The sequence below is a fragment of the Ambystoma mexicanum genome, chromosome 8 (genome assembly GCF_040938575.1).
Source record: "Ambystoma mexicanum isolate Mex_15411 chromosome 8, UKY_AmexF1_1, whole genome shotgun sequence".
Taxonomy (NCBI): Eukaryota; Metazoa; Chordata; class Amphibia; order Caudata; family Ambystomatidae; genus Ambystoma; species Ambystoma mexicanum.
Window position 1 is genome coordinate 519,868,206 of NC_090929.1, and position 24,339 is coordinate 519,892,544.

The window sequence follows — 24,339 nt, forward strand, 5'->3', positions numbered from 1 at the left end:
GTCAATCCCTCCTCCACCTCTGGCTGACTCACATCCTGACGGAGCCCTGTCTTTGCTCTACCCTTCTATTTCCGATACTCTTGATGCTATTGCCCCAGTCATGAGGATCTGTTTGAAGCCCAAAGCTAAGTGCAATTCTTGGTATGACTCTGACCTAGCTACACTTAAACTTAAGTGTAGGGCGGCAGAGAGGAAATGGAGGGCTTCTTGTTCATCCTCTGACAAACTGGCCTGTCGACTGCTCCAAAGGTAATACCGACTCTCGGTCCACACCAAGAAGAGAGCCCATATCCAAGCCTGTGTCTCTGCAGCATCTAACAACTCGGCCGAACACTTTAAAATCTGCAAGGAGCTGGCCAACCCTGCTGCAGTCTCTACCCCTCCTGTCGCCTCCCAGGCCCTTTTCAAAGCCTTTGCCTCTCACTTCATCTCGAAAACCAAGGACATCTTGTCCAACCTCCTCCCCCCTCTCATGCTGCTACTGTAACTAAGCAAAGCTCTCCTCATGTAAGAAGCGCCACGTTGCACAAGGGCTGTTGTGCGCTCTACAAGTGTGAATAAATGAAAATAAACTCTGACCCTCCTTCGCCCACTCCCCCAACTTTTCTCATCCTTTCCTCTCGTTTCCCCTGACGAGGTCGCTAGACGATTCCGATCTATGAAAGCCTTGTCAAAACAGGTTCATCCCTGCTCCTCTAAAATCATCATGGACCACAAAGATACCCTCGCTCCGGCCCTTGCCGATTTCTGCAACCACTCCTTTGCCTCAGGAGCCTTTCCCTCCTCTTTGAAGCACTCTCTTGTGCATCCTCTTCTCAAGAAAACCACAGCTGATCCTTCTTGCCCGGCTAACTATCGCCCAATTTCCATTTCTCCTTTTCTGGGCAAACTCCAGAAAAAGCTGGCCATCTTGCAGATTAACCTTCATTCTGATTCTGTTGGCCGTCTCCACGACCATCAGTCTGGCTTTAGAGCTGCCAGAAGCACGGAAACTGCTTTCCAACTTTGACATTAACATTCCCTCTGCACTCATCCTACTCTATCTCTCTTCTGCCTTCGACATGGTCAACCATACCATCCTGCTCAACAGTCTCTGTGACAACCTGGGTATCACGGATCAGGCTCTGTCCTGGCGGACCTCTTTCCTCTCTGATCGACCCTCCTAGGTTCAAACTTGGGTCCTTCCTTACTTCCATCTCCCCATCTACCTGCAGTGTTCCCCAGGGGTCTAACCTCTCGCCCTGGCTCTTCAACCACCACTGGCAACTCTCGCCGACCGCATTGTCATTTTCTGCCCCAATTTCCAGTGCTATCCTGACACTCCTCATTTTCAGGCTTCCCTCGGGCACCTCCTCTCCTTCGCTCATCTCCGATTGCCTATCTGCCATTCAGGATTGGTGTGCCGCCAACGATCTCTGCATGAATGCCTGCAAGATTGAGATCCTCATCATCGACACACCTCCACCCTCCTTTCCCCCTCACTCTCTGGCTGGCATCCGTTGGCCCTCCTCCTACCCCCACCTGCGAGGCTAAGAACCTCTGGGTCATCTTTGATTCCACGCTTTCCTTCTCTGCCCACATCTCTGATGTGTCCAAAAAGTCAAACTTCCTACTGCACCTCCTCAGAGGTGCTCTGCATTTCCTCTCCTTCTCCCAGAAGCTCACTATCTCCCGAGCCCTGGTTCTCTCTAGGTTGGACTATTGTAACAGCCACTTCCTAAATGTACTTGCCTCTACTCTGCACACTTTGCAACTCCTCCTGAACAGGACTGCAAGACTTGTCCTTGGCTTCAAGCCCTGGGATCGTATCTTTCCAGCCCTGAAATCACTCCACTGGCTCCAGGTGGATGTAAGGATTAAATTCAAAACCCTTTGCATTGTCCACAAGGCTTTCTGGGGCCTGGGTCCAAAACACCTTCAGCTGTCCCTCCGTAAATACCTCCCCTCTCAGGCTCTTTGCTCCTCTACCTCCAACTCCCTCAGGGTCAGTTGTTTTTCAAAGAAACGAGATGGGGGTAGATCTCCATCTTCGGCTGGGGCCTCCCTCTGTAACGGCCTCCCTGCAACCCTGAAACTTGAGGAGAACCATCTCCGGTTCCGGAAGCACCTCAAGACCTTCCTCTTTGCTTCTGCCTTCACCCCTCCTCTCCTCTGCTGATCTCTCTCTGCACCGTGCACCTGGCCTACCCTATGACTTCCGGGGCACAGGTACCTCCTCACCCTGCCACCCACCCGCACTGCCTCCGGGCTAGCCCTTGCACTGGGGTCTGTATCTATAACCATACAGTCCCCCCTCTTTTTTCCTGCACTTATCAGACATACCCTGTCTGCAGCCTTAATCTCAGCACTTGCCAGCTGCACTACTGCTGTTTGTTGCCTTTTATTTATTTATTTGTATTATTTATTTGTTTTCCTTTGCTCCGCACTTTCCACCTCTCCCCACTTCCATGCACTTTTCCCCTTTCCCTCTCCCATGCACTTGCGTGTTCTCAATGTCACTGGGCCCAGTATGATCGTGGTTTTTGTTCTCCCTTGTTCCCCTCCCTTGCCTCGTCGCTCTCTGAAACACTTGTGTACGAGCGCAATACAAATAAAATATCACTATCAATATTAATATGCTTGCTAGTCCACAAAACTATTCAATGATCTGCAAAGAATGCATGAAAACTACATATATGCTTTTTAGAAATCCAAACCATAGGTCTAAAATGAAGGCTTCTGTCCTTTGTAATTACATCTAAGGGTATGCTACATTTACTACTTGATGAACATGTTGAGTTTCTAGTGGACAGCCCATTTCTATATTTTGCCTCCTTACTCCTATTTACTAGGACAGCCCATCTTTTTATGTGTTGTTCTTTCTATTATCTATACATGGTTAGAGTGCAGGTTATCCTGGCGGATGTTGAGAGCATTGACTGGGAGTTTGACTCTCAGGATGTTTCTATTGGCAGCACAAATGCATTTCGTGTCCAACAGACACCTATTAATAAGGAGTAAGTTGAAAAGGGTGGCCTTGTTAGTGAACTATAGAAATACACCCTTTGCCCAAATCACTTTACCAACCATCGCAGTAAGGGCAACCCTCCCCGTCAGCGATTGCCTACAAAGATTGTGTGCCGGCAACAATCACTGCCTTAATGCCAGTAAAACAGATTCTCCTCATCGGCAAACCCGCTTCCGCCCTTCCTGTCACTCTCTTGCCAGCCCCTCTTGGCCCTCTTCCTGCTCCGACTTTGCAAAGCTAAAAACCTCGGGGTCATCTTCAACTCCACACTCTCCTTCTCTCCTCACATCTCTGACGTCTCTAAGAAGTCACACTACCAGCTGCACCTCCTCGGAGGTATTCTTCCTTTCCTTCCCCCAGAAGCTCACTGTCTCCAGAGTGCGGGTTTTCTCTAGGCTGGACTACTGCAACAGCCTCTTTCTAAATCTGCCTGCTCCTACTCTCCGCCCTCTGCAACTCATCCAGAACAGGACTGCAAGACTTGTCCTTGGCGTCAAGGCCAGGGATCGTATCTCTCCAGGACTGAAATCTCTTCACTGGCTCCCAATGGCTGCAAGTAGTAAGTTCAAAACCCTCTGCATTGTCCACAAGGCCTTCTGGGGCCTGGGGCCTCAATACCTTCAACTCTCTCTTCCTAAATATCTTCCTTCCCGAGCTCTTCGCTCATCCACCTCCAACTCCCTCAGGATCCGTTGCTTCTCCAAGCAACAAGTTAGTGATAGATCTCTTTCCTCGCTGGGGCCTCCCTCTGGAACAGCCTCTCTGAAATTTGAGGAGAACCATCTCCGGTTCCGGAAGCACCTCAAAACCTTCCTCTTTGCTTCTGCTTTCTCTCCTCCTCTCCCCTGCTGAATTCCTGGCTGAACTGTACTGGTTACCTGGCCACCCTCTGATCTCAGGCCCATGTCCCCTCCCCCGCCAGTTACACACCTGCACTGCCTCCCTGGCAACCAGCACACTTGGGGACTGTTTTCTGTATCCCTACAGTGCCCCACCAACATCTGACACCCGATGTCTGCACTTACCCTTGCACTTGCCACCAGCTGGCCTTACTTCGCATACTGTTTATTTTTCTATTTTCCCCATGTACTGCTGCACTGTCCCCACCCCCCTCCTACTCCACACTTTTCCTCTTCCCCTGCACTTGCGCGATCTGAATGACAATTGGCCTAGTAGTATCATTGTCTCCATCTTCCCTCTGTTCCCCCTCCCTTGCCGCCTCACGCTTTGAAACACTTTAGGCGTGTTATAAATGCCTTATCATATCATAAAGGGGCACCAGGGAAATCAAATCATTCAGTGCATCTTTCCTGGCACAAAAGTGGACTTGCTTGGCACTCAAACATGCAGCATCTACAACCGTGTTGAAACATTTTGCTGCTCGCTCTTGCAAATCAGCAAATCATTTTCAGGGCATGACATTTGAAAAAGCAGAACAATTTAATTTACTCAAACATTAGCCAAATCAATATACAAGAGAGAATATGCGATTAGGAGCAGCAGTGCTAATTAGCTTGACTGCGGTGCTAAGCCAGTGGAAAGAACTAGGTTAATCTACTTAGTTCAGGTACCTCTATCGGCCGTGGCAGATTTCCCAAAGCTGCTTGCAATCAGGTCTCCTGTTAATCCTAGCACTTGGTAAGCCCCGCCATAGATATCCTTGACAAGCATGTCCACGTTGGTGTGCTGTCCCTTCGAGGCCAGCTGCAACAACTCGTCAAACCTCTGGAGAAAGAAAAACAGCTAAGTACTAGAATGCCAGCAAAAGGAAAATGTGTAAAGTAGCTGGTTTGATGTAGTGCACATCTTTCAAATGTCCATTCATGATCTCTGCGAGGAGAGCCACGATAGTAAGTTGTTGGGGAGTGTTACCAAAGTCAAACATATTTTTCAAAATCTGAAACACTGTCCCCTTCCCTGTGCAACAGGTTGCCTTGCTTTTCTTTTGTAACTTCCTTCTGAGGATTCTGGTTCTAATGATCCAGGTATTTTTTTTTTGTCTAAAATAAATCTACTGGCATTTCGAAAAGAACATGGCTTATAAACAAAGACTTCACATTCTACACTGGAGAATTTCAAATCATACCCCTCCTGCCCCTTTTAGATTGACAGCTAAAATGTCATGTTCATTTCAGAGAAGGAATACATTGACTGTTGTCTGTGGTGTGGGCAGCATTACTGACCAAAGCCTAAACAAGTCATCATATTCTTAAAGAACAAAGTAAAACACTGGTGTCCTGACCATATCAAAGTATCACAATGTTTTTCCAGAAAGGCAAGTACTTCTGACTGCCTTCAACGCTCCAATTGGTTGACCGCTCCCAGATGCTGTAACGCTTACCTCTGGTGCCCTGCAGGAGTGCCTGGTCCGGATCAGCGAAGTGTGGTACTTGACTCTGTGCTGCTTATTCCAAACCACTCCCTCCCCTCTGTTGCACTGACGGACTTGTTGCCCAGCGGACAGTATGGTCAAGAGTGATTTGGTAGGATTCTTGGGTTGCTGAGATGGATATTGGACCCCTCTGGATGAACCCAAGGATGGACAATAAAATGGGGTAAACAAATGTGTAGCTACTCTTCCCCCACCACCTCCCGTATGGACTCTCCGGGGACGTGCTAACTGGCAGTGCAACCTCCTGCTCACCTTAGTGACACTCTGTCATGAGAACTTTAATCAGGCTCTGTTTCTCCAGTTTTGTTGACTGGGTTCGGTGGCCCAGACCAGCTGCGGCGGACATGATGCCTATAGGTAAGTATCTTAGCTGTCTCAATGTCTCTTCTGCGCTTTACAGTAGATCTCTTCTGTGCTTTGCAAACTTGCTTGGCAAGCTTAAATGTCTCTTCAGCATTATTCGTAAACAAGCGTGTTGTTAGTGTGCTGTGCACGTTGTAAATGATGTATTTGTCTTCTTGCAAACATGGGTTTAAATGTGTCTTTCTCTGCCTTTCAGGTCCTGCAGAGTTGCTGCAACGTAGTGTGCCGGGTCGCGGTATCACAGCAGGTGCCCCACAATTTGAAGCACTTAAATGGAAGTCCAGAATGCTGGATTGCAGTTGAGAGGTGAGCTGACCTGGTGGGGGTGAAGCAGACGCAATCAAACCAGCAATGTTCTTTCTCTTTTCAGGAGCTGCGGTGGAGCTGCAATGGAATGTCCAGGAGAGTCCAAGCGCAGCGGCGGTGTAGGACGAGGACCACTGGATTCCAAGCAGGTAAGCTGGAGCCAGTGCATATGGACTTCAGTAGCAGGAAGGTAAGCATTACGCTGTCTGCATATCACAGCCAGAGAAAACGCTAAGCACTGGGTGTGGCCCAGGGCGGGATTATATAGCCTTGGGCTGCACCTAGCACCACAAGACCATGAAGGAGTTTCATAGCATGGATTTGCCAGGGGCCATCTTGGTTTCAGCTGAGCATCCTACTCTGGGGGCCATCTTGGTGGATGCTGTTGGGTCTGTTTGGCTGCCAAGGTTTGCAAGCTGCAGCCTACACCAGCCAGCAACCCTTACAGTCCAGGCCTTACCTACATTATGTGCCTGCGCCTTACTAGGTGCCATGACAGATAACCAAGATATAGCCCCTTCCTGTGTTCTCTGGCCAAATAAGCCAGTTTCTCCTTATAACAAAATACCATTAAGGCTTGGTTAATATTCGACATCTTTGCCATCACCATTGGAAATTAAAGCTTCCGTCACCATGAATTGATATGCAGAGGGCCAACTTTCTGCCAATGCGCACCCAATGTCAGCTTTGTTACCAAAACATGGCCACGGCTATCTTTCTTATGGGCAAATAAAGTAGATGCATCCTTTTCACTGATAAGCCCAACAGCACAACCTCACGCTCCAAAGGAACATGAAGGTCAGGCAGGTCCTAGGTTATCTATAGGATATTGTCCCAGAACAACTTCCACCTCTGGTAGTCCCACCAGATGTGCAGGGGTGGGCTTAATCTCTGAAAATCTCTCCAATACTTATCTGAGGCACCAGGAGATTTTTCACCTCCTATACATCAATCTACATGCCAAATTGTGATACTGAACACACATTGAATTATTGACACATATTCAAATATATTCCCCAATCACAATCTGAAAGAACTCTACAAATATAGGACTGCCGTTACTCCATGACAAGGGGGCACTCCTGTGAAACTGAGAATCCTACAGGTATTGGAGATGTAACCCTTAGGTGAGACATTATTAGCTAATAGCATTTTAAAGGGAACAAGGCTCCTTATGGCTTCCTCACTATTGGGAGGAGTGTAAAACCCAATGTAGGCCCATTGGCCACTTTACACTTCTGAAAGTACTTACCAGACCCCTGACAAAACATATTAGAGATACACCAGCCTCTACTCTTCCTCCATTACAAAAAGGAATTACTCAAGGCAGCTTTAGAGAGGAGGTTTCCATGGATTGGGGTAGCAGAGGAGGGAAAGGAGGTTAACTTCAAGGAAAGCACTAGCGGTCATTCCAAACCTCCATTAGAGAGTTTGTCACTGGGTTAATATTAAGAAAATAGGGTGCAAAGACTTGTGTCTGATCTGTTTCAAGGACTTGTTAGAATGTGTTTTCTCCCATGTTCCCTCCTTCCTTGAAGCACTTTGAAACACATTGTGTATAGGCGCTACAATCAATCAAACCTCCTACCACCATGTCCACTGTCCATCATTGTTTTCCGAAGTCAACATTCTAGAATTCACCTAGAATTCTCAGTTGGATACCAAGGTAATACATCAAGAAAACAACAAGATTGCAGTCCACCTTGTTCTAATTGAGCAGTTTACGCCTAGGCTAATATATTGATTGGCCCACTTAAAAGGTGTCTGTCATTAACAAAGCCTTCTTTCAGCTGAAAAGCAAAGGTCTAATTGTCAGATTTTGAAAGGTTAACTTGAAAGCTGTAGATTGTTCTAGTTCATTCATGAGGTGGATATATGAGGTAGTGATTAGGTCATGGAGACCAATGTCATTCACAAACATTGAGAGTTTATGTTCTGTCCCCCAAAATTGTATTCTCTGAATATATTCATACACCCACAATCTCCTTTCAAAGGTTTTCATTGATCTAGCCAAAAGGACAGGCGAGCAGGTCAGCCTGTCTGGGTACCCTTCTCAGCCCTACTGCTCTATAGACCCCCCCATTAAACCTTACCCTAGAAGTGGGGATGTCATAGGCTGCAAAAAGCCATCACAAAAGGGAATCAACAAAACCCAGAACCTTCAGAGATTCTGAAAAAGCCCCAAAACCACCCTGTCAGAAGCTTTCTCAGCGCCAAGGGATATCAGAGTGGATGGGGCTCAGGAAAACCCATTTTGTTTTATCCAATAGGTGGGCTATTCATTTGATATCAAATGCCTGTCCATTCAACACAAATCCTGCTTGATCCGCAAGTTTAAAATACAGGAGCAGGGTCTCTAAACTACTTGCTAGAACCTTAGTAAAAACACTAATGGACTATAATTATAAGAGCTACATTCAAAACACAGACACAGGGGTCGTCCCCTTGCTTAAGGATAACACTTACAATGGCTTCAATCATGCTTCAGAAGAGCAGGAGTTACTGAGGTCTATTAGAGGACTCTGCAGCACTCCAATTACAGAATTGCCAAACTTGCTGGTAAAGCCATTGAGATTCAGGACTTCATTCTCAATTATTAGGAGGTCTGCCTCTGAAATATATTGTTTCTGCCATTCAAAATAACTATTTTGCGCTGTAAAGTTTACTCTAAACGCAATAAAAACCTTTCCATTTAGATCTGTCAAATAGTTTCAGACCTCCCTCAACCCCATGCAAAGTATTGGGGAGAAAGTCCTCCTAGCCCCGAGCCAATGTGCTACAATTGTATTTGCTTTATTATTTTCATGATATTTTTGTTTAAGAATCGAAGTGGGACCTTTCAGTTTTATTTATCAAGTTTTGGTTCATTTGTCCACTAACCAAAGTGAGGTCAACAATGGGGGTCTGTTCTGACGTGTAGCGTTTACTGGGGACTACTATTGTGCTAAAGTAGACCTGGATTATTTCTATTATGTCAAAATCAGTACATAAACACTTTAAATGTGAAAGATGCACAAGAAGGAATTTCAGACACAGATAGATATTGAGCTGTCAGCTTTTTAAATTTATTTCGCTGATGAATGCATTTATTAATCGTGCATTTTTTGATATTGAGCTGTCAGCTTTTTAAATTTATTTTGCTGCTGGATGCATTTAATAATCATGCATCAGAAAGTAAGAAAAAAAGTATATTGTTAAAAGGAACAGTTGCGAGCTGCAAAGGGTTCAATCACAAAAACAGAGTTTGCAAAACGATTAATTCTCAATATTTCCTCAAACAGCTGTTTTTGACAAAACAAATTTATAACCACCACCTAAAGTGACTAGTGATTAAGATATAAAACATACATAACAAACATAACAACCAAAACAAAAGCAATAAATGGAAAAGCTTTGGGTTATGTGTATCCAGGCTGGAGGGTGACCTAACAGGTGGTCGACGTCTAGATATGGATCAGGAAAGATGTTGTGACCAGGCCAAGTATTGAGGTACTGGTCAAAGGGACGTTTCGGCTTGGAGCCTTCATCTAGGGCCTGGGGTAGGTCTCCCTAAAAATAGAAACAGGGGGACTGCATTAGTGTCTGAGTGAAAAGTTTAAAACTATTGTTTTTTAAAAAAACACATGACATAATAATCTCCGTGAATGTGGTACACCACTCTAAAAATCAAGGACAAGGAAGACACGGGACTGACCTTAGGGGGTGCAGATCTGTTAAGATCTGAAGTTAATGTAACTCATGGATGGCAAGAGATGCTAATTGGTTTGGTCTTCTGGCAGTCAGCTATGGATTGCTGCAAAAATCAAAAGAACATGTGGTTCTGGGTGAGATTACTATTAATGGAGGAAAATAACAGTAAGATGTTTAACCAAGTGTGCCACAAGGACAAGTTCTCACCTGACTAGGTTCTAGCTGCGCGACGACTCTCAGGAAGTACGCAGAGTGCCAGTTGGAATTGCATTTGATCATTAAGATGTGGACCAGCACATAATGGTGGCTGGCTGATAGTTTATGGTCTGTAGTCGTCCTACAAGGGAAGCGAAATGTATGCGCCCGTTACGATAATTCGTAAGGAAAGGGTCTGTGCTGTGTGCCCAAGGAGGAAGAGGACATACCTGGTATTAAGTCCCAGGCTCGCTGCTGGCTGGCGTGTGGAGCCGCGTCTCGGGCTCGCTGCAGGCTGGCGTGTGGGGCCGCGTCTGCTATTTGCGACTAGATCGCTACGTGCAGGTTAACGAACTGAAATGCGCCGAGCACTTCACGTCTGTACTGAATGCGCATGCGCATCAGGAGTAGTGTTCTTTGAACTAGCGAGTGCGCATGTGCCGGCCCGCTGTGGAGTAGCGTTGCCGTAGGAACATGTCAATACAAGACACTGGTCTCTTGCGCATGTCCCTTTTGGGACGGAATGGCAATGAAATATATTTGCGCATGTTTTTAAAAAATAAAGAGAATTACCAGTTATTATGGATGATTCCAGAGATATCCTGAAGAGGGGTTCCTGCCGGGTGACTGCATAGAATGCATCACAAGTGAAGTTGTGTGCTACGGAAGGAAGGTGGGGAAACCAGTAAAAGACTAGTAAAGAGCCCGCTTCCCGTGGGCTCATATAATTACATGAGAAATGGAGATGACAGAAGGGGAGGAAACTCAGGAGATTTTCACTAGTATAAAAGTGTGCAATTATCTACAAAAGCGCGTGGGATCTAACTCATTCAACCCAGTTGTAGTACTTTTCAATTTAAAAATCCACCAAGCTTCTTTGTGATTGAGTGAGTTGGTGGCATTGCTTGTATTTGATACTGAATCAGCTACCCACCATAGGATGTCATCTGGGCCATGGTGGTTTTCAGTATAATGTTGTACCATTGGGGCTGTGGCAGATTTGCATCGGATTCGAGATCTGTGCTCTCCTATCCTTTTGTGGATTTGCCTTGTTGTTTGACCCACATAGCGCAAACCGCAAGGACATTCAATGATGTAGATTACATTGGCTGTTTTGCAATTTGTGAACTGTCTGAGTTCCCAGTCTTTTTCGCCAATCCTAAATGAAGACATTTTCCTAGTAAATCTACATACTGTGCAGGTGCCACAGGGGTGATGTCCCTTTATTTCCCGCATATTCCAGAGCGTTGATCTTTGAGATTTTTTCTCCAGTCTTGCATGTGATAACATGTCCTTCAAATTCTTGGATCGTTTCAGCGCCATTCTTGGTGGTTTTTCTTCTGGCAAACTCAATTGTACCAGGGGCCAGAACTTTTTCAAGATCCTTTTTAGTTTAGTTGTATCAGGGCTGAACGTGGAGACAAATGTAAGGGTCTCATCTCGGTCCAGGTTTTTCATTTTTGGTGTTAATAGACTTTCCCTGGGCGTGTATTTGGCTCTTTTGATAGTCCGACTGACAAGTTTTCTGGGATATCCTCTTTCTCGTAGTTTGCTTTCGAGCTTTTTTGCATGTTCTTGAAATGTATTCATTTCGGTGCAGTTACGCCTTAATCGTAAAAATTGGCCATACGGGAGGTTATCCCTTAAATTCCTTGGATGATGACTTTTGTAATGAAGTAGAGTGTTCCTCTCAGTCTCCTTTGTGTAGAGGTCGCATTGTAATTTGCCATTCTTGGCTAAGATGGTCAGGTCCAAAAAGTTAATGGCATTATTACTGTTTTGCATAGTGAATTTTATCTCTTGGGTCTGGGTATTGATCCACTCGAAAAATGAGGTGAGGCTATTTTCATCTCCGTTCCATATAAGGATGATATCGTCAATGTATCTAAACCATGAAGAGATTTTGTTTTGGAACGGGTTGGATATGTCTATAACATGTTTCCTCTCAAATTCTGCCATAAAAATTATGGCCAGACTCGGGGCAAATGCAGCTCCCATCGCCGTTCCACTTATTTGGAGATAGTATTCGTCATCGAACGTGAAAAAGTTGTTGGTTAGTGCGAGTTCAAGTAGTTCCACTATGAAGTTAGTTGGAACCCTTGTTTGAGTCATAAAGTGAGTTAGATGTTGTCTAATACACTCCACCGCTGCTTCTTGTGGGATGTTTGTGTAAAGGCTAACAACATCCATGGTTACTAGGAGTTCCTGCTCGTTGTTGAACTTGCGTCCTTCAAATTTAGAGATGGTTGACATGGTATCTCTGAGGTACGTAGGTGTTTGTTGGCTCAGAGGTTTCAGAAAGTGGTCTATAAATTTACAAATGGGCTCAAGAATAGACCCACATCCTGATACAATCGGTCTTCCTGGGGGGTTTTGACTGTTTTTATGAAGTTTTGGAAGAGCATAGAAAGCCGGTATTCTGTTGTCTGAGGTATTAAGGAAAGTTTCTTCGTGCTCTGTAATCCACTCATGCTCTAATGCAAATTTGGTTGTCTCCTGGATTTTATGTTTTATGGCGGCTGAGGGGTCTTTCCTTAGTTTTTTGTAGTTGCCTTCTTCATTCAGTAAGTGCATCACCATTTCTTTGTATTGTGTTATACTCTGAATCACAATCCCACCACCTTTGTCGGCTGTTTTTATAATCAAGTCTTTGTTTTTGGCTAGGGTGGTTAGGGCCTTGCGTTCCCCTATGGTCAAGTTCTGTCTCAGCTGCTGCTGGTCAGTTTGGAGTTTCCTCATTTCTTTCGTGATGCATTTTTCAAATGTAAGCAAGGAGCTAGGTACTTCGTTTTCCATAGGGTTAAATGTTGATTTTATTCTTAATCCGGTGTCATTTTGTTCTTGGCGACGGTCCTTGTCCCTGAAGTACACTTTTCTTCTGATACTTCTGAAAAGATTGGATACTTCAGAGTCCAGTTTGAACCAGTCAGTATGTTCTGTAGGTACAAAAGATAAACCTTTGGTAAGGACGGAGATTTCTTCTTTAGAAAGCACATGTCCTGATAGATTAAATATTGGGATTTCCATTATACCCTGCGATTGACTCTCCTCCTCTGGTTGCGTGGTCCCCATTGGGGGTAGTTGAAAAATTGCATTGCCTGTGGGTGCGGAGGCGGCCCCCAGTATGCGCCTCTGGGGGCCATTTGCCCTAAAAAAGGCATCTGATTAGGGGGTTGATATTGTCCCTGTTGTCTATTTCTGTTCCTGTTTTGGCTAGAATCTCCTGACGAGGAGTCCGAACTGGAAATGTCTGAAAAAGAGACCCATTTGCGTCTATTTCTAGTGGCCGCAGTTTGGTTGGCCAATCTCTCCTTTTCCTTCTTGTCCTTATATTCTGCTGAGAGATATGGGTAAATTAATTCTATTTTGAAATTACTTATATCTTTTGCCAATTTTTTATGTTTTTTCTCCAAAGTGGTAGCAGTGAACTGGTCGAAGGCTTTGTTGATTTCTTTCAATTTATCTCTGGCATTGGACAGACTATCATCATGCAGAAACTTGGCTTCTTCTTCCTTGAGGTCTTGTTGTATTTTGGTATGAATTCGTTGGGCTGTTGTTATTGTCAAGGCCATTAGGTCCCTGCTACATTTTGTTGAGATTTTGCTGAAACCCAGCATATATTCCTTATCCTCAAGGAACAATGCTGGTTCGTTTTTAACCAGCAGACCCATTGGTACAAGATTAACTCTCAGGTATTCCCTGAGGAAATGCGCATGGACTTCCGTACGAAAGCATTTTTTCTTTAAATTTAATAGCGCGTCTCCTGAAGCTGTGGAAGCAATATGATGTTGTGCTCCTGCTAAGTTGAAGAGAGATGGACCCTCTATAATGTTGTCTATTTCTTCTTCCGTGAAAGATAGCATTTGATTCATGATATTGACGTGGGAGGTTTTTCACCCCTGGGGGAGCAGGTACCGTGTAAATCCTTGATAGGTGTAGGTATATGTGGACCTGAAATTAAAGCTCAGGTGCTAGAATTAAATAAAAAAGAAATTAGAAAGAAATTTGAAAGAATTTTTAGAGGAACTCCCTATTATAGCGTGGTGCTATATCTAAATACTGGTAACTGAAGGGATAGCCCGAATACGACAGAACATTGGGCTAAAGATACTAGGTCAACAATGGGGGTCTGTTCTGACGTGTAGCGTTTACTGGGGACTACTATTGTGCTAAAGTAGACCTGGATTATTTCTATTATGTCAAAATCAGTACATAAACACTTTAAATGTGAAAGATGCACAAGAAGGAATTTCAGACACAGATAGATATTGAGCTGTCAGCTTTTTAAATTTATTTCGCTGATGAATGCATTTATTAATCGTGCATTTTTTGATATTGAGCTGTCAGCTTTTTAAATTTATTTTGCTGCTGGATGCATTTAATAATCATGCATCAGAAAGTAAGAAAAAAAGTATATTGTTAAAAGGAACAGTTGCGAGCTGCAAAGGGTTCAATCACAAAAACAGAGTTTGCAAAACGATTAATTCTCAATATTTCCTCAAACAGCTGTTTTTGACAAAACAAATTTATAACCACCACCTAAAGTGACTAGTGATTAAGATATAAAACATACATAACAAACATAACAACCAAAACAAAAGCAATAAATGGAAAAGCTTTGGGTTATGTGTATCCAGGCTGGAGGGTGACCTAACAGGTGGTCGACGTCTAGATATGGATCAGGAAAGATGTTGTGACCAGGCCAAGTATTGAGGTACTGGTCAAAGGGACGTTTCGGCTTGGAGCCTTCATCTAGGGCCTGGGGTAGGTCTCCCTAAAAATAGAAACAGGGGGACTGCATTAGTGTCTGAGTGAAAAGTTTAAAACTATTGTTTTTTAAAAAAACCAAAGTGAGCCTATGCCAAATTCGCCTGGAACAAGTTTCACTGGGTCTCTTACAGATGTCAAGGCAGGGTCCAACAAAGGGAGGCATCATCCCTCCTTGGTTGGGACAAGCAGGCCAATTTGGGTATCCGCATTCTGGCTAATCTAAAAAGGAACCAGTGATGACGGCGGAAGTGCCGGACAAGTGGGCTACAGAATTTCCAGAGGTGTTCTCAGAGGAACTGGGAAGACTGAGGGAGAAAAGACTCGAGGATCCAGAAAACGACCCAAAGTTCCAGGGCGTTGATGTGGAGGTCCTGCTCCTCTAGTTGCCAAAGGCCTCTGGCGTGCAACTGTACGGTGTGGGCTCCCCATCCCTCTAGAGAGGCGTCCGTGGTGACCGTCTCCTGGCAAATAAGAACCTGAAACGGAGCTCCATGGACGAGATGTGGTTGTAAGCCCCACCATTATCGTCTGACGAAACTCCTCATTGAGCGAGATCTTGTCTGCAAAATTCCGACACATGCACTCACTTTGCATCCAGGAACTCCTGGAGAGATCTCATGAGAAGTCTGCACAGGCGAACGAGGCTGATGCAGGAGGACATCATGCCCAGAAGCAACTTGATGGACTGAACCGTTGCCGCCTGAACAGATGACAAGCACTGTCCTTTTCCTTGTATGGCTCTCACCCTCTCCTCCGAGGGCGACGCCAAACACGTCACTGTGTTCGCCCTGAGATGATGTCAAGCAAGACTTTCGATAGTTTCTGTAGAACCCCAACTCCATCAGCAGACGTACGGTGTACGATGTGTGTTCGCCTGCCAGAGCAGGTGAACAGTAACGCACCAGCCATTCGTCCAAGTAAGGGTATACATGGATGCCTTGCAGACGAAGATGTGCCGCCATCGGGGCCAGGCACTTCGTAAAAACCCTTGGGCCGATTTCAAGCCAAAAGGTAGAGCCTTAAACTGGTAATGATGACCATGAACTATGAATCGTAGGAACTTGCAGGTGTTTGTGAATGGGGATGTGGAAGTAGGCGTCCTCCAGATCCAACTATGTAAGAAAATCTCCTTGCACCATCTAGCCGAGCATGTGTTGCAACGTGAACAACTGGAACTTTTGGCACTTCAAGTACTTTTTGAGATGACGAAGATCTAGGATTGGCCTCCACCCCCTGTTTTCTTTTGAACCAGAAAGTATCTGGAGTATACTCGAGCACCGGAGATGCTGGCGATGGGTTCTATTGTCCCCTTCTGTAGCATGGCCCGCACGTCCTGCAGAAGCTGTGGTCCGTGCTGTTCTTGTCGCTGAATCAGTGGAATACAAAGACACCTACGTTGGAACTCCAAGGTGCGTCCCCCTGTCCAAGAACATCCTGCACCCAACTGTGCGTGGTGATCTTTTCCCACACTTTGCCAGGCAATCTCCCACAGGGGTGCATAAATTGGGGCCCGATGCCACGGCAGGTTTGGGCCTGCTTGGTGGTCTGAGCTCTGCCCTGCGGGTGGTGCGATCGCTGTGCTCCTCTGCCTTCAGGGCGCCCCATACCCTTCTTGAGGAGCATGAAGGTGGTCGGTACGGTGCATTATAACGCTTGGAAAATCTTCTTGGTTTCCCTCTGGAAGAGCGAAAGGATGACGGCCGATGCTGCTGTCGGTCTCGATTACCTGCAGTGCCTTGACTGCCTTTCCGAATAGGTTCTCCCTGTCAAACGGCATATCCAGCATCTTTGTCTGAACGTCCGGGCGAAGGTTTGTAGCCTTCAACCAACCTTGACGCAGGGACACCCCACTCCCCATCTGGGGAAAACTTGCGTCTGCGATGTCCACTGCCACCATGATGGCGTGATCCGAGGCACTCCCCCTTCCTCAAAGAGTTCTAGTGCCTTGACCTTCTGGTCTTCGGGCAGGAAGTCAAGAACAGGGCCCAACTTGACCCATAGTTCCCGGACATATCGGGACAAAATGGCTCAGGTGTTAGCTGCCTTGATGGTAGAGGCTGCCGATGACGGGTTCGCTGAGTGCTTCCTGGCTGTGGCTGAGACCACTGAATCAGGCAAAGGCTGAGACCTTAAGCACATACGGGCTGAATTTGGAACCCTGTACTTCTCCAACCTGTCCGGCTTGGTCGTGGCATACTCCGGTTTCTCATTAGAGCCAGGCCTTCCTCCCAGATGTCGTCCAGGAAGGGAACAGACATAATGGTCTTTCTTATCGACTTGCGCCGTTGTTACAGGAAGCCTTTTTTTTTTAATCTCCTTAGTGACTAACAAACATTTCAGAGGCCCTTGACATGACGGAATGAAAGGATCCAACTCGTCGTATGGGGAGGCTCTATGGGGCTCGTTCGCATGCTGCATTTCCCCATCGGCCGCAATGAAGTCGTCCTCGTCGGTGCCCGTAGCTGTGATAGCTGTGTCTGTGCCAGTGTTCACACGGGATTGGGGCTCCAGGTGGGCTCTTTTCGTGGTGGTGGAAGAGGAGGGGTCGGATGATGGCGAGGACTAGCGCCCTATTTGGCCTTTCTCTTTCACGGCGGAGAGCGTAGCCTCCGAGGCTCTTGCATGTCCCATGAAGGCGAAGGTCCTGGAGGCATCCTCTGCTGGATTTCAGTGACCAGTGTGTGCAGGGTCGTTAGAATGTCCAACGACACATCCTGCGAGAAACCTGAAGGTGTCTCATCCACTAGTCCCCAGAGATCTGTCGTCCAGGTGGCCAGGAGACGGCCATCGCTATTGGATCGAGTTCCTGTGGGTGGACCAGTGGGGGAGGATCACCTGGACAAGGGGTTTTCGGGGAGTCGAAGTGGGTCACCGAAGGTTGAGACGCAGTATCCCCTTCCTTGTAACACCTTTTCCCCATCCTACCCTATAGGATATTTTGTAGCTCTACCCCCTCTGCCCCTTTTCCGACACAAACACTTTCTTACACTGTAACAGACAAGAGACCAACACCAGAGCCGTTTACCTGACATGTCCCAACACAAGGGTCAAGCAGAGTCAGGCAACTGACAACCACGCACACCTGACGGCCCTTTACCTTCCCCACAGTGATAAAAGGTGGAGCACAAGAGCACACGACGAGCAAGCCCGAAAGCACAAGGAAACAGCTACACCAATCCGGCAGTTCAAATGGAGGAGAAAGGCGGCGAGACCTGGAGGGACGACAAAGGCGGAACTGCCCTTGCCCTTTCAACTTCGACCCGCGAATCCACCAAAAGGGAAATCATAAAACCAGGAGTTACAGCTGGCGTGTGGAGGAACAGATGTCAACGGTGCATGCGGACATCCTGCATTGATAACACAGGCAGGGAGGCATGCTGGCTACCATGGTACTGTCCTTGACTCCAGAGGCAAGAGAAGCAACAGGTTCAGCACTGCCGGTGAGTCAGAGGACGCTGATGGCAAACCAAATAGTGTTGAGCCCAAGGTTGCAAATAGCAACATTAAATGAGCACAAGGAAAGAAAGTTAGGAGAAGGAAACTCCTCATTTCTGATGAAAATGAGCAAAACATGAACTGTGTTAGAAATTCATGAACTGTGTTAAAGAAGGGCCTAGTGAACCCGACAGAGGGAGGCCCATTTTTGCAAGGAGGATACGAGCCCGGCAGAGGGAGATCATAGGGGTGAAGAGCAATCACCCAAGGTGCAAGACCACCGAAAGAACTTTTGTTTGTTGTTTTGGATCAGCAGGCCTTCAAAGGCAAGAGACTTTGCAGAAAAGAGACTTAGCCCATGAAGGTTATGATATCGTTGAACTGTAACTGTGAGCCTCGTGCTGGAGAGGCCCAGGAGTGTGCTGTGCTCATAAGTCCTTCCTCATCCCGTGCTAAAAACGTGGGAAAGGGAGACACAGCCATACCATCCCGATTTACCATTTTGTGAACACTTTCTTTCCTGTTGAACATTATCCCACACTCTTTTTGTAATTTAGAGGTAAGGATTGGCAATATTTATTTTTAGTATAGCCTCTTTACATCTGACAAGATGCCACTACGACTGCCGTAGTATTTGATGGTCGTAGCTTGCTCCCATCTTGGATTTAGGTTTATTGTAGGCGTTTATCTCACCCATTACAAAGTTCAATAGACACCCTTGAACTGTGATCACTTGTGTCTATCTTTACTGTTGCCACCATGAGTTCCTTACAATCCCTAAATCTAGTGGTAAACTGAGCCAGAGGTGTAGGGTCTGGGCTGACACACCACCTCTTGCGAGCAGGGGACCCTTTGTGATCATCCTGCAGATCATTGTCTTTGTTGGTAGATCTGCTCCACGTACCGGGGAAGGTCCACTGGGGGGGCGGGGACCGTCGCTATCCCCTTCTCAGGAGGTTGCTAGGTCTGTGTGGCGGCCAGGTCTTTCCCTGACCACCAGAGTGGGCGCCGACTTCGTCGCTGCCTCTGCAGCCTATCTCGCCTCAGAGGGTAAGGTCACCAGTGGAGCGGTCAACACTTCCTTTGCGGACCCACTCTCCTTCAATGCTCTCACTATGGACGTCGTTGACTTTGACAATGTGCTCATCGCTACTTTCGTGGATGGTGCCTTTGTTGACTCAGTTGACCTGGCATGCTGAGAGATTTTAGCCAGCTTCTACGAGTCCCCTCCGGACTTCTCCCTCGTTGGCATATCTGCGGACACAGAGTTTGGACAGAGTTAGGGACTTTCTCTTTGAAAAGGCCCCCTTCGTTGGGAGACTCCTTGTGGAGGCCAATGGTGATAGCGATCACCTTCTGCCCGAGTCGGGACCCGCATCAGCAGCAAACCCACCGGGGCTAGCCTCGCAGACCTTGGCCTTCTCTTGGACCTCGAAGCAGCACTCCCCAGACAGGCCAGTCCTAGATGAGGCTTGATCCCGTCACACGGCTGAGTCAGTGGCCTTGCTCGACTTGAGCCACGCTGAGTCTTCTGCAGCAGTCTTTTTCGGTTTTCTTCAAGAAACCACGGCACACCTTGCATCCCTCATCGTGGTCTGGATGCAGGCAATATAAGCATTTATGATGCCGATCTTCGACAAAGACGTTTTTTAATCCACACTTTGCACAGAGTTTGAAAAGGCTTTGACTTTCCTGCTCTTCGGTTATGGCTGAAAAGGCGGGAAGTGGGCCCAAGGCCGGGTCTTCTCGAAACTTCGATGACGATCCGACGGTGGATGAAGATCTTCGCCGGTAGCAGATGCCCGCTGCCGGTCTCTATTCTTCATCGAAGATGATCAAACAAAAATCGGTCAAAATGAAAACTATTTCGGACAAAAATTTTTCAAAAAACACGAAATTAGCTCAGAGAGCAACTTGAGGACTCCCAACAGTGAAGCGTGCGGTACACATCTGAAGATGGCCACCAGGGGTGGGGCTTAGGGAGAGGACAGTCATTGGATGGGGGCAGTATGACCCAAAGGACAGTGATTGGTTTAGAGGAGAAATACAGTTTTAAAGTGGAAGTGAAACTGTTTTTTCTTTTACCAAGGATTCCCAGCCTGATGACAGGGAATATTCGTGAGCATGTGAATACATGCCAGATCCCATGCCGGAGAACCAAGTTCTAACAGTTCTTTGTGACTCCAACTTTAAAACAAAAAGTTCCAGCACTCCAGTGGTTCAACAAAGGTTCTTAATAACGAGACTCAAAATAATCTTCACATAAACAAAGAATATTTCCTTAGTTCATCAGAATTAACATAAATGGTCTATCAGGATGCTTTTTGCAGCAACCTATTATTTCTGAATATATATAATACTTCTGCAGCAGTTTTATACAGTTCTTGCTTCAGCAATGAAAGTTTGTCAGGATAATTTGTTAACCCCGCTTCACAGCACTTCATCACCTGGTTTCCTACCGTGCAAGGCCTACTACTTCAAAGCGCGCCGTTTGGGTATACTCCCCTGCCCGAACAGTAATTTGCAAACAAGTGCCTGTGTGGTTAAGATCAGCTTACAACAGTTGTGCAGTGTTCATCAGTTTACAACATGCTTTAATCAATTCTTCAAAGAAGGCAAGATTCACATTAGTTCTCTTTAGTACTTTCCAAAACCTCTGCAAGTTATGCACTTCTTCTCGACAACCTTTTCCAGAAGGACAGCCTTCTTGTGACTCTTCTTTCCCCACTAATTTATTAACTAAATACCGACAAGGATATGATTTTATTATGCTTCTTCCTTGACTTTGGCAATGTGGGTTTATACCAGCTTTTGTTATGTACTTCTTCAAATATGGGCAATACATTTTACAACCATTGGAACCTTCATTTGTCACCTCTTTAGTTTGGCAAGATCTGTTGGTTTTAAATTGCTTTGCTCTTTCTTTCTTGTGGCTTGGGTAATGGTTGTCTGCATTAGATTCTAGGAGTATTGGCCCATCTTGTTGCTGGGTTCTAAATGAACTCATGCTTAAAGACACAGTCATTTGGTTTTGCATTATAATGTTTTTTCTTGTTTCTGTTAGTGCGGTATTCAAAATTGCCTTCGGTATTAATTTCACACATACAGGATCTCTTTCTAAAAAACACCTGCCTCGAGCATGCAAGCTGTCACAGACCGCTCCAGTATCATTATCAATTGGTGAACTTACCGGGTAAGGCATGCGCATAAGATTCCCTCGCTGCTCACAGGTACTTCATTTCAGCGGCTCCTCCCGATCCAGCAATCAGTCTGCCACCGCCCACGCACCTTGTACACAGAGCTTTCTTTGCTAAAGAAGCTCTCTGGTGCTCGCCTGCCACCTAAGGCACCCTTGCGGGAAAGAAAGCTTTCCACACTCGCTTCCCGCTGTGCAGCCTCTGCAAAACAGGTCTTCAGAGGGCAAGCTACACCCTCTCGTGCTTCTCGCTGCACAACCTCTGTAATTAAGACTTCTGGAGGCAAAGACCTTCTCTAGACCGGCTACGGCTTTCTGCTCAACAGTGGTCCCGGCGTCTTCTCTCTCCTCCAGTCTCTGCGTCTGCTGCTCATGTTGCTCACTACTTCCTCTGCTCACGAATAGCCTGCCCCTGAGGGGGTCTTTTATGCCTATCAGTCTCCCACAGGTGTGGGTCATTGCCATTAACAAGCTGCACTTTGCAGTTTTGTTCCTCTTTAGCCCTCTTCTTCGTCCCAATACTTCAGGGATTATAGGACATTAAGTCCCTAAGGCAAAAATTAGTTTTTCTAACTTCTTTAGTTTTGCAATAAGTCATTAGAAGGTTGGGGTCCCGGGGAAAGTTGAACAAGGGGTTTACCCATTCCTCCTGACTTGCTCCCCACCCTCATGTGATCCTCCCGCAGAACACCACCCCCAGGGTCGGGATCAGAAAGTGTCTGCCATTCCCTGGACACATGAGAAGGGTCCTAGGCCAGGTTTTCTGGGGGAATCATCACTGATTCATCACAACAGTTAAGGTTATCACTAGGGTTGGCCGAATACTACCACAAACGTGTGCAGAATTTTGCTGTGATATCAACTTCCCTTCGGTATTTACTTAAGGGAGTGAAGTATGTGTGGTCTGAAGAGTGCAAGGTTGCTTTTCTGAGTATTAAGGAAGGAATTGTGAATGCTCCTTCTATTGGAAAATCTTGTGTTAAGAGCAAAACGTACCTGACAGTGGATGCCAGCATTTTGGGGTTGTGGGCATATTTGACGCAGCAGTGATAGGGGCCCAGGAGGAACAGGTGGTGGCGTTTGCATCAAGACCCCTTAGGGATGCAGAAAGGAATTATTCTGTGGTGGAAAAGGAGGCCCTTGCCATATTTTGGCCAGTTCTGCATTTCAAGTTTTTTTGTGGTTGTGGGGTCAACGCTTACAGATATTGCCAGGTGCAGGGTGAAGTAATGTCACACCCAAAATTTCTAAATGGCTCTGTGGGGAAGGATGAATTGTGTGGAGAGGAGTTGGTGGTGGCCAACATTGAGCATGACGCAGTGAATGAGGTGGAATGGGAACATGCAGGTTCTGAAGAGGTGTGGCGATCTATTGCAGAATGGACGGTTGCTGAGTTATTTGAGCGATATTTTGAGGTGAAAGATGAATCGTCCTTGTCGGTAGCTAGGCTCGGCAGAGGAACAAAGTGTGTTCCTCTGGAGATTGTTAGGGGAAAGTTGGTGAATCTGGCACATCAGGGTCATTTGGGGCGAATGGTGCCAAGAGTAGACTATTGCAGAGTTACGGCTGGTTAATGATGGATATTTGTGCTGAAAGGAAGCTGAGGGATTGCGTGGAGTGTGTGGTGAGCGACAAGAGCAAGGTGGCTCGGGAGATTCTATATTCCTGTAAAAATTCCAGTCCATCCCTTGCAGAAAGTGGCAGTAGACGTGATGGGCCTGATTCAAGGTTTAGGGGCTGATTTCAAGTACTTGTTCGTAATGGTGGATTACCATTCTAAGTTGATTGCGTGGAAGGCTATGAGGGAAGCTTCAACTGTAGAACTGATGATGTTTTTTGAGGGCGTGTTCTTCCGTGAAGGCTTTCCCATGGTGTTAGTAACTGACAATAGGACTCAGTTTGGTTCTGAAGTGAAGACGACATTTTTGGTGGAGTATTTCATTTCACATGTGCGCACTCTGCTTTATATCACCCAAGAGCCAATGGCCTGGTGGAACGAGTGAACAGATTTTTAAAAGACAGCAATCAGAAGGTGGTGTATTGCACCACTTCACATTTGGCCACAGGGTTGTCTACTTTTGTATCGTTGAAGGGGTGCGAGCCTGGCACAGAGTTGTGTCCTGGATGGATGGGTTTGGCGGTTCTGGTGTTGGTAGACCGTGAGGAGTTTTTGAGGGTGGTGGAATAAGGGCAAGAGCATTACAGGTGAGCGTTTGATGATTGCTATAAGGACAAATCCCACAATTGGGCGGTTGTCCATTTGGTATTAGTCAAGCATCCCTGTTTTGAGAGAACGTTTTTGGGTCCTAAAAGAATCACAGTAGTGAGAAATGGAGTGGTAGCGATGGAAGGCAGTCAAGTGTGGTCAATGGGCAGATTAACACCCTACTAAAGTGGTGTCATTCTGAGTGGTGACAGTGTGATTGCACTTGAGTGGTGTCGGTGTGAACTGTGTTGTATGTGGCATGGAGAAGGAAGTTAGCCAAATGGTCAGGGTGAGGGAGAAGGTAAAAAGGGGGCCCTTCTCATTTCAAGCTAGCAAGAATACACACAAATGTGTTTCATTACGCTCATGGTTGGATCATTATGGTTTGTAAATAGTTCCTCGTTCTTTTTTCTTTTCTTTTACTATTGTTTTTTCTATTTCATTTTATTTCTCTTCTGTTTAAATTGTTCATAAGGGGAAGGATATGTTGGTTCTAGGTTCTGTTCTCTGGTTTCGGATTCTAGAGCCGTTTATGTTTCAGTTAGCTGTGTAGGTTGTTACTTGCAGCAGCTCGCTGCACCATGCATGTCCAATAAAGGTAACCACTTATATTACCCGATTTTGTCCATCTTTTCAGTGTGCTTAGCCAGTATGCCTGCCATCAATTCCCTGCCTTGAGCCCGAATCCCAGTGCAGACAATCATCCATGTCCAGTGTGCCTAAATTATTCTGCTTGCAATTGACTACTTCTCTGCCTGTAATAAACCTATTCCTGATTT

At 46.2% G+C, this 24,339-nt stretch overlaps 1 protein-coding gene and 1 long non-coding RNA gene across 2 annotated transcripts in view; both read right to left on the reverse strand.

The window, feature by feature from the left end:
* PANK4 (pantothenate kinase 4 (inactive)) overlaps window positions 1–24,339 on the reverse strand; it is a 751,790-nt gene that overhangs the window by 384,581 nt on the left and 342,870 nt on the right. Inside the window, exon 6 of the mRNA XM_069610204.1 lies at window positions 4,579–4,732. Within this exon, the coding sequence (XP_069466305.1) occupies window positions 4,579–4,732 (154 nt within the window). The remainder of the gene's footprint in view (window positions 1–4,578; window positions 4,733–24,339) is intronic.
* Window positions 8,974–10,065, reverse strand: LOC138473625 (uncharacterized). Its single transcript, XR_011268821.1, has 3 exons — window positions 9,966–10,065; window positions 9,763–9,861; window positions 8,974–9,617 (listed from the first exon to the last, which is right to left on the reverse strand). It is a non-coding gene; the product is annotated as an uncharacterized lncRNA (long non-coding RNA).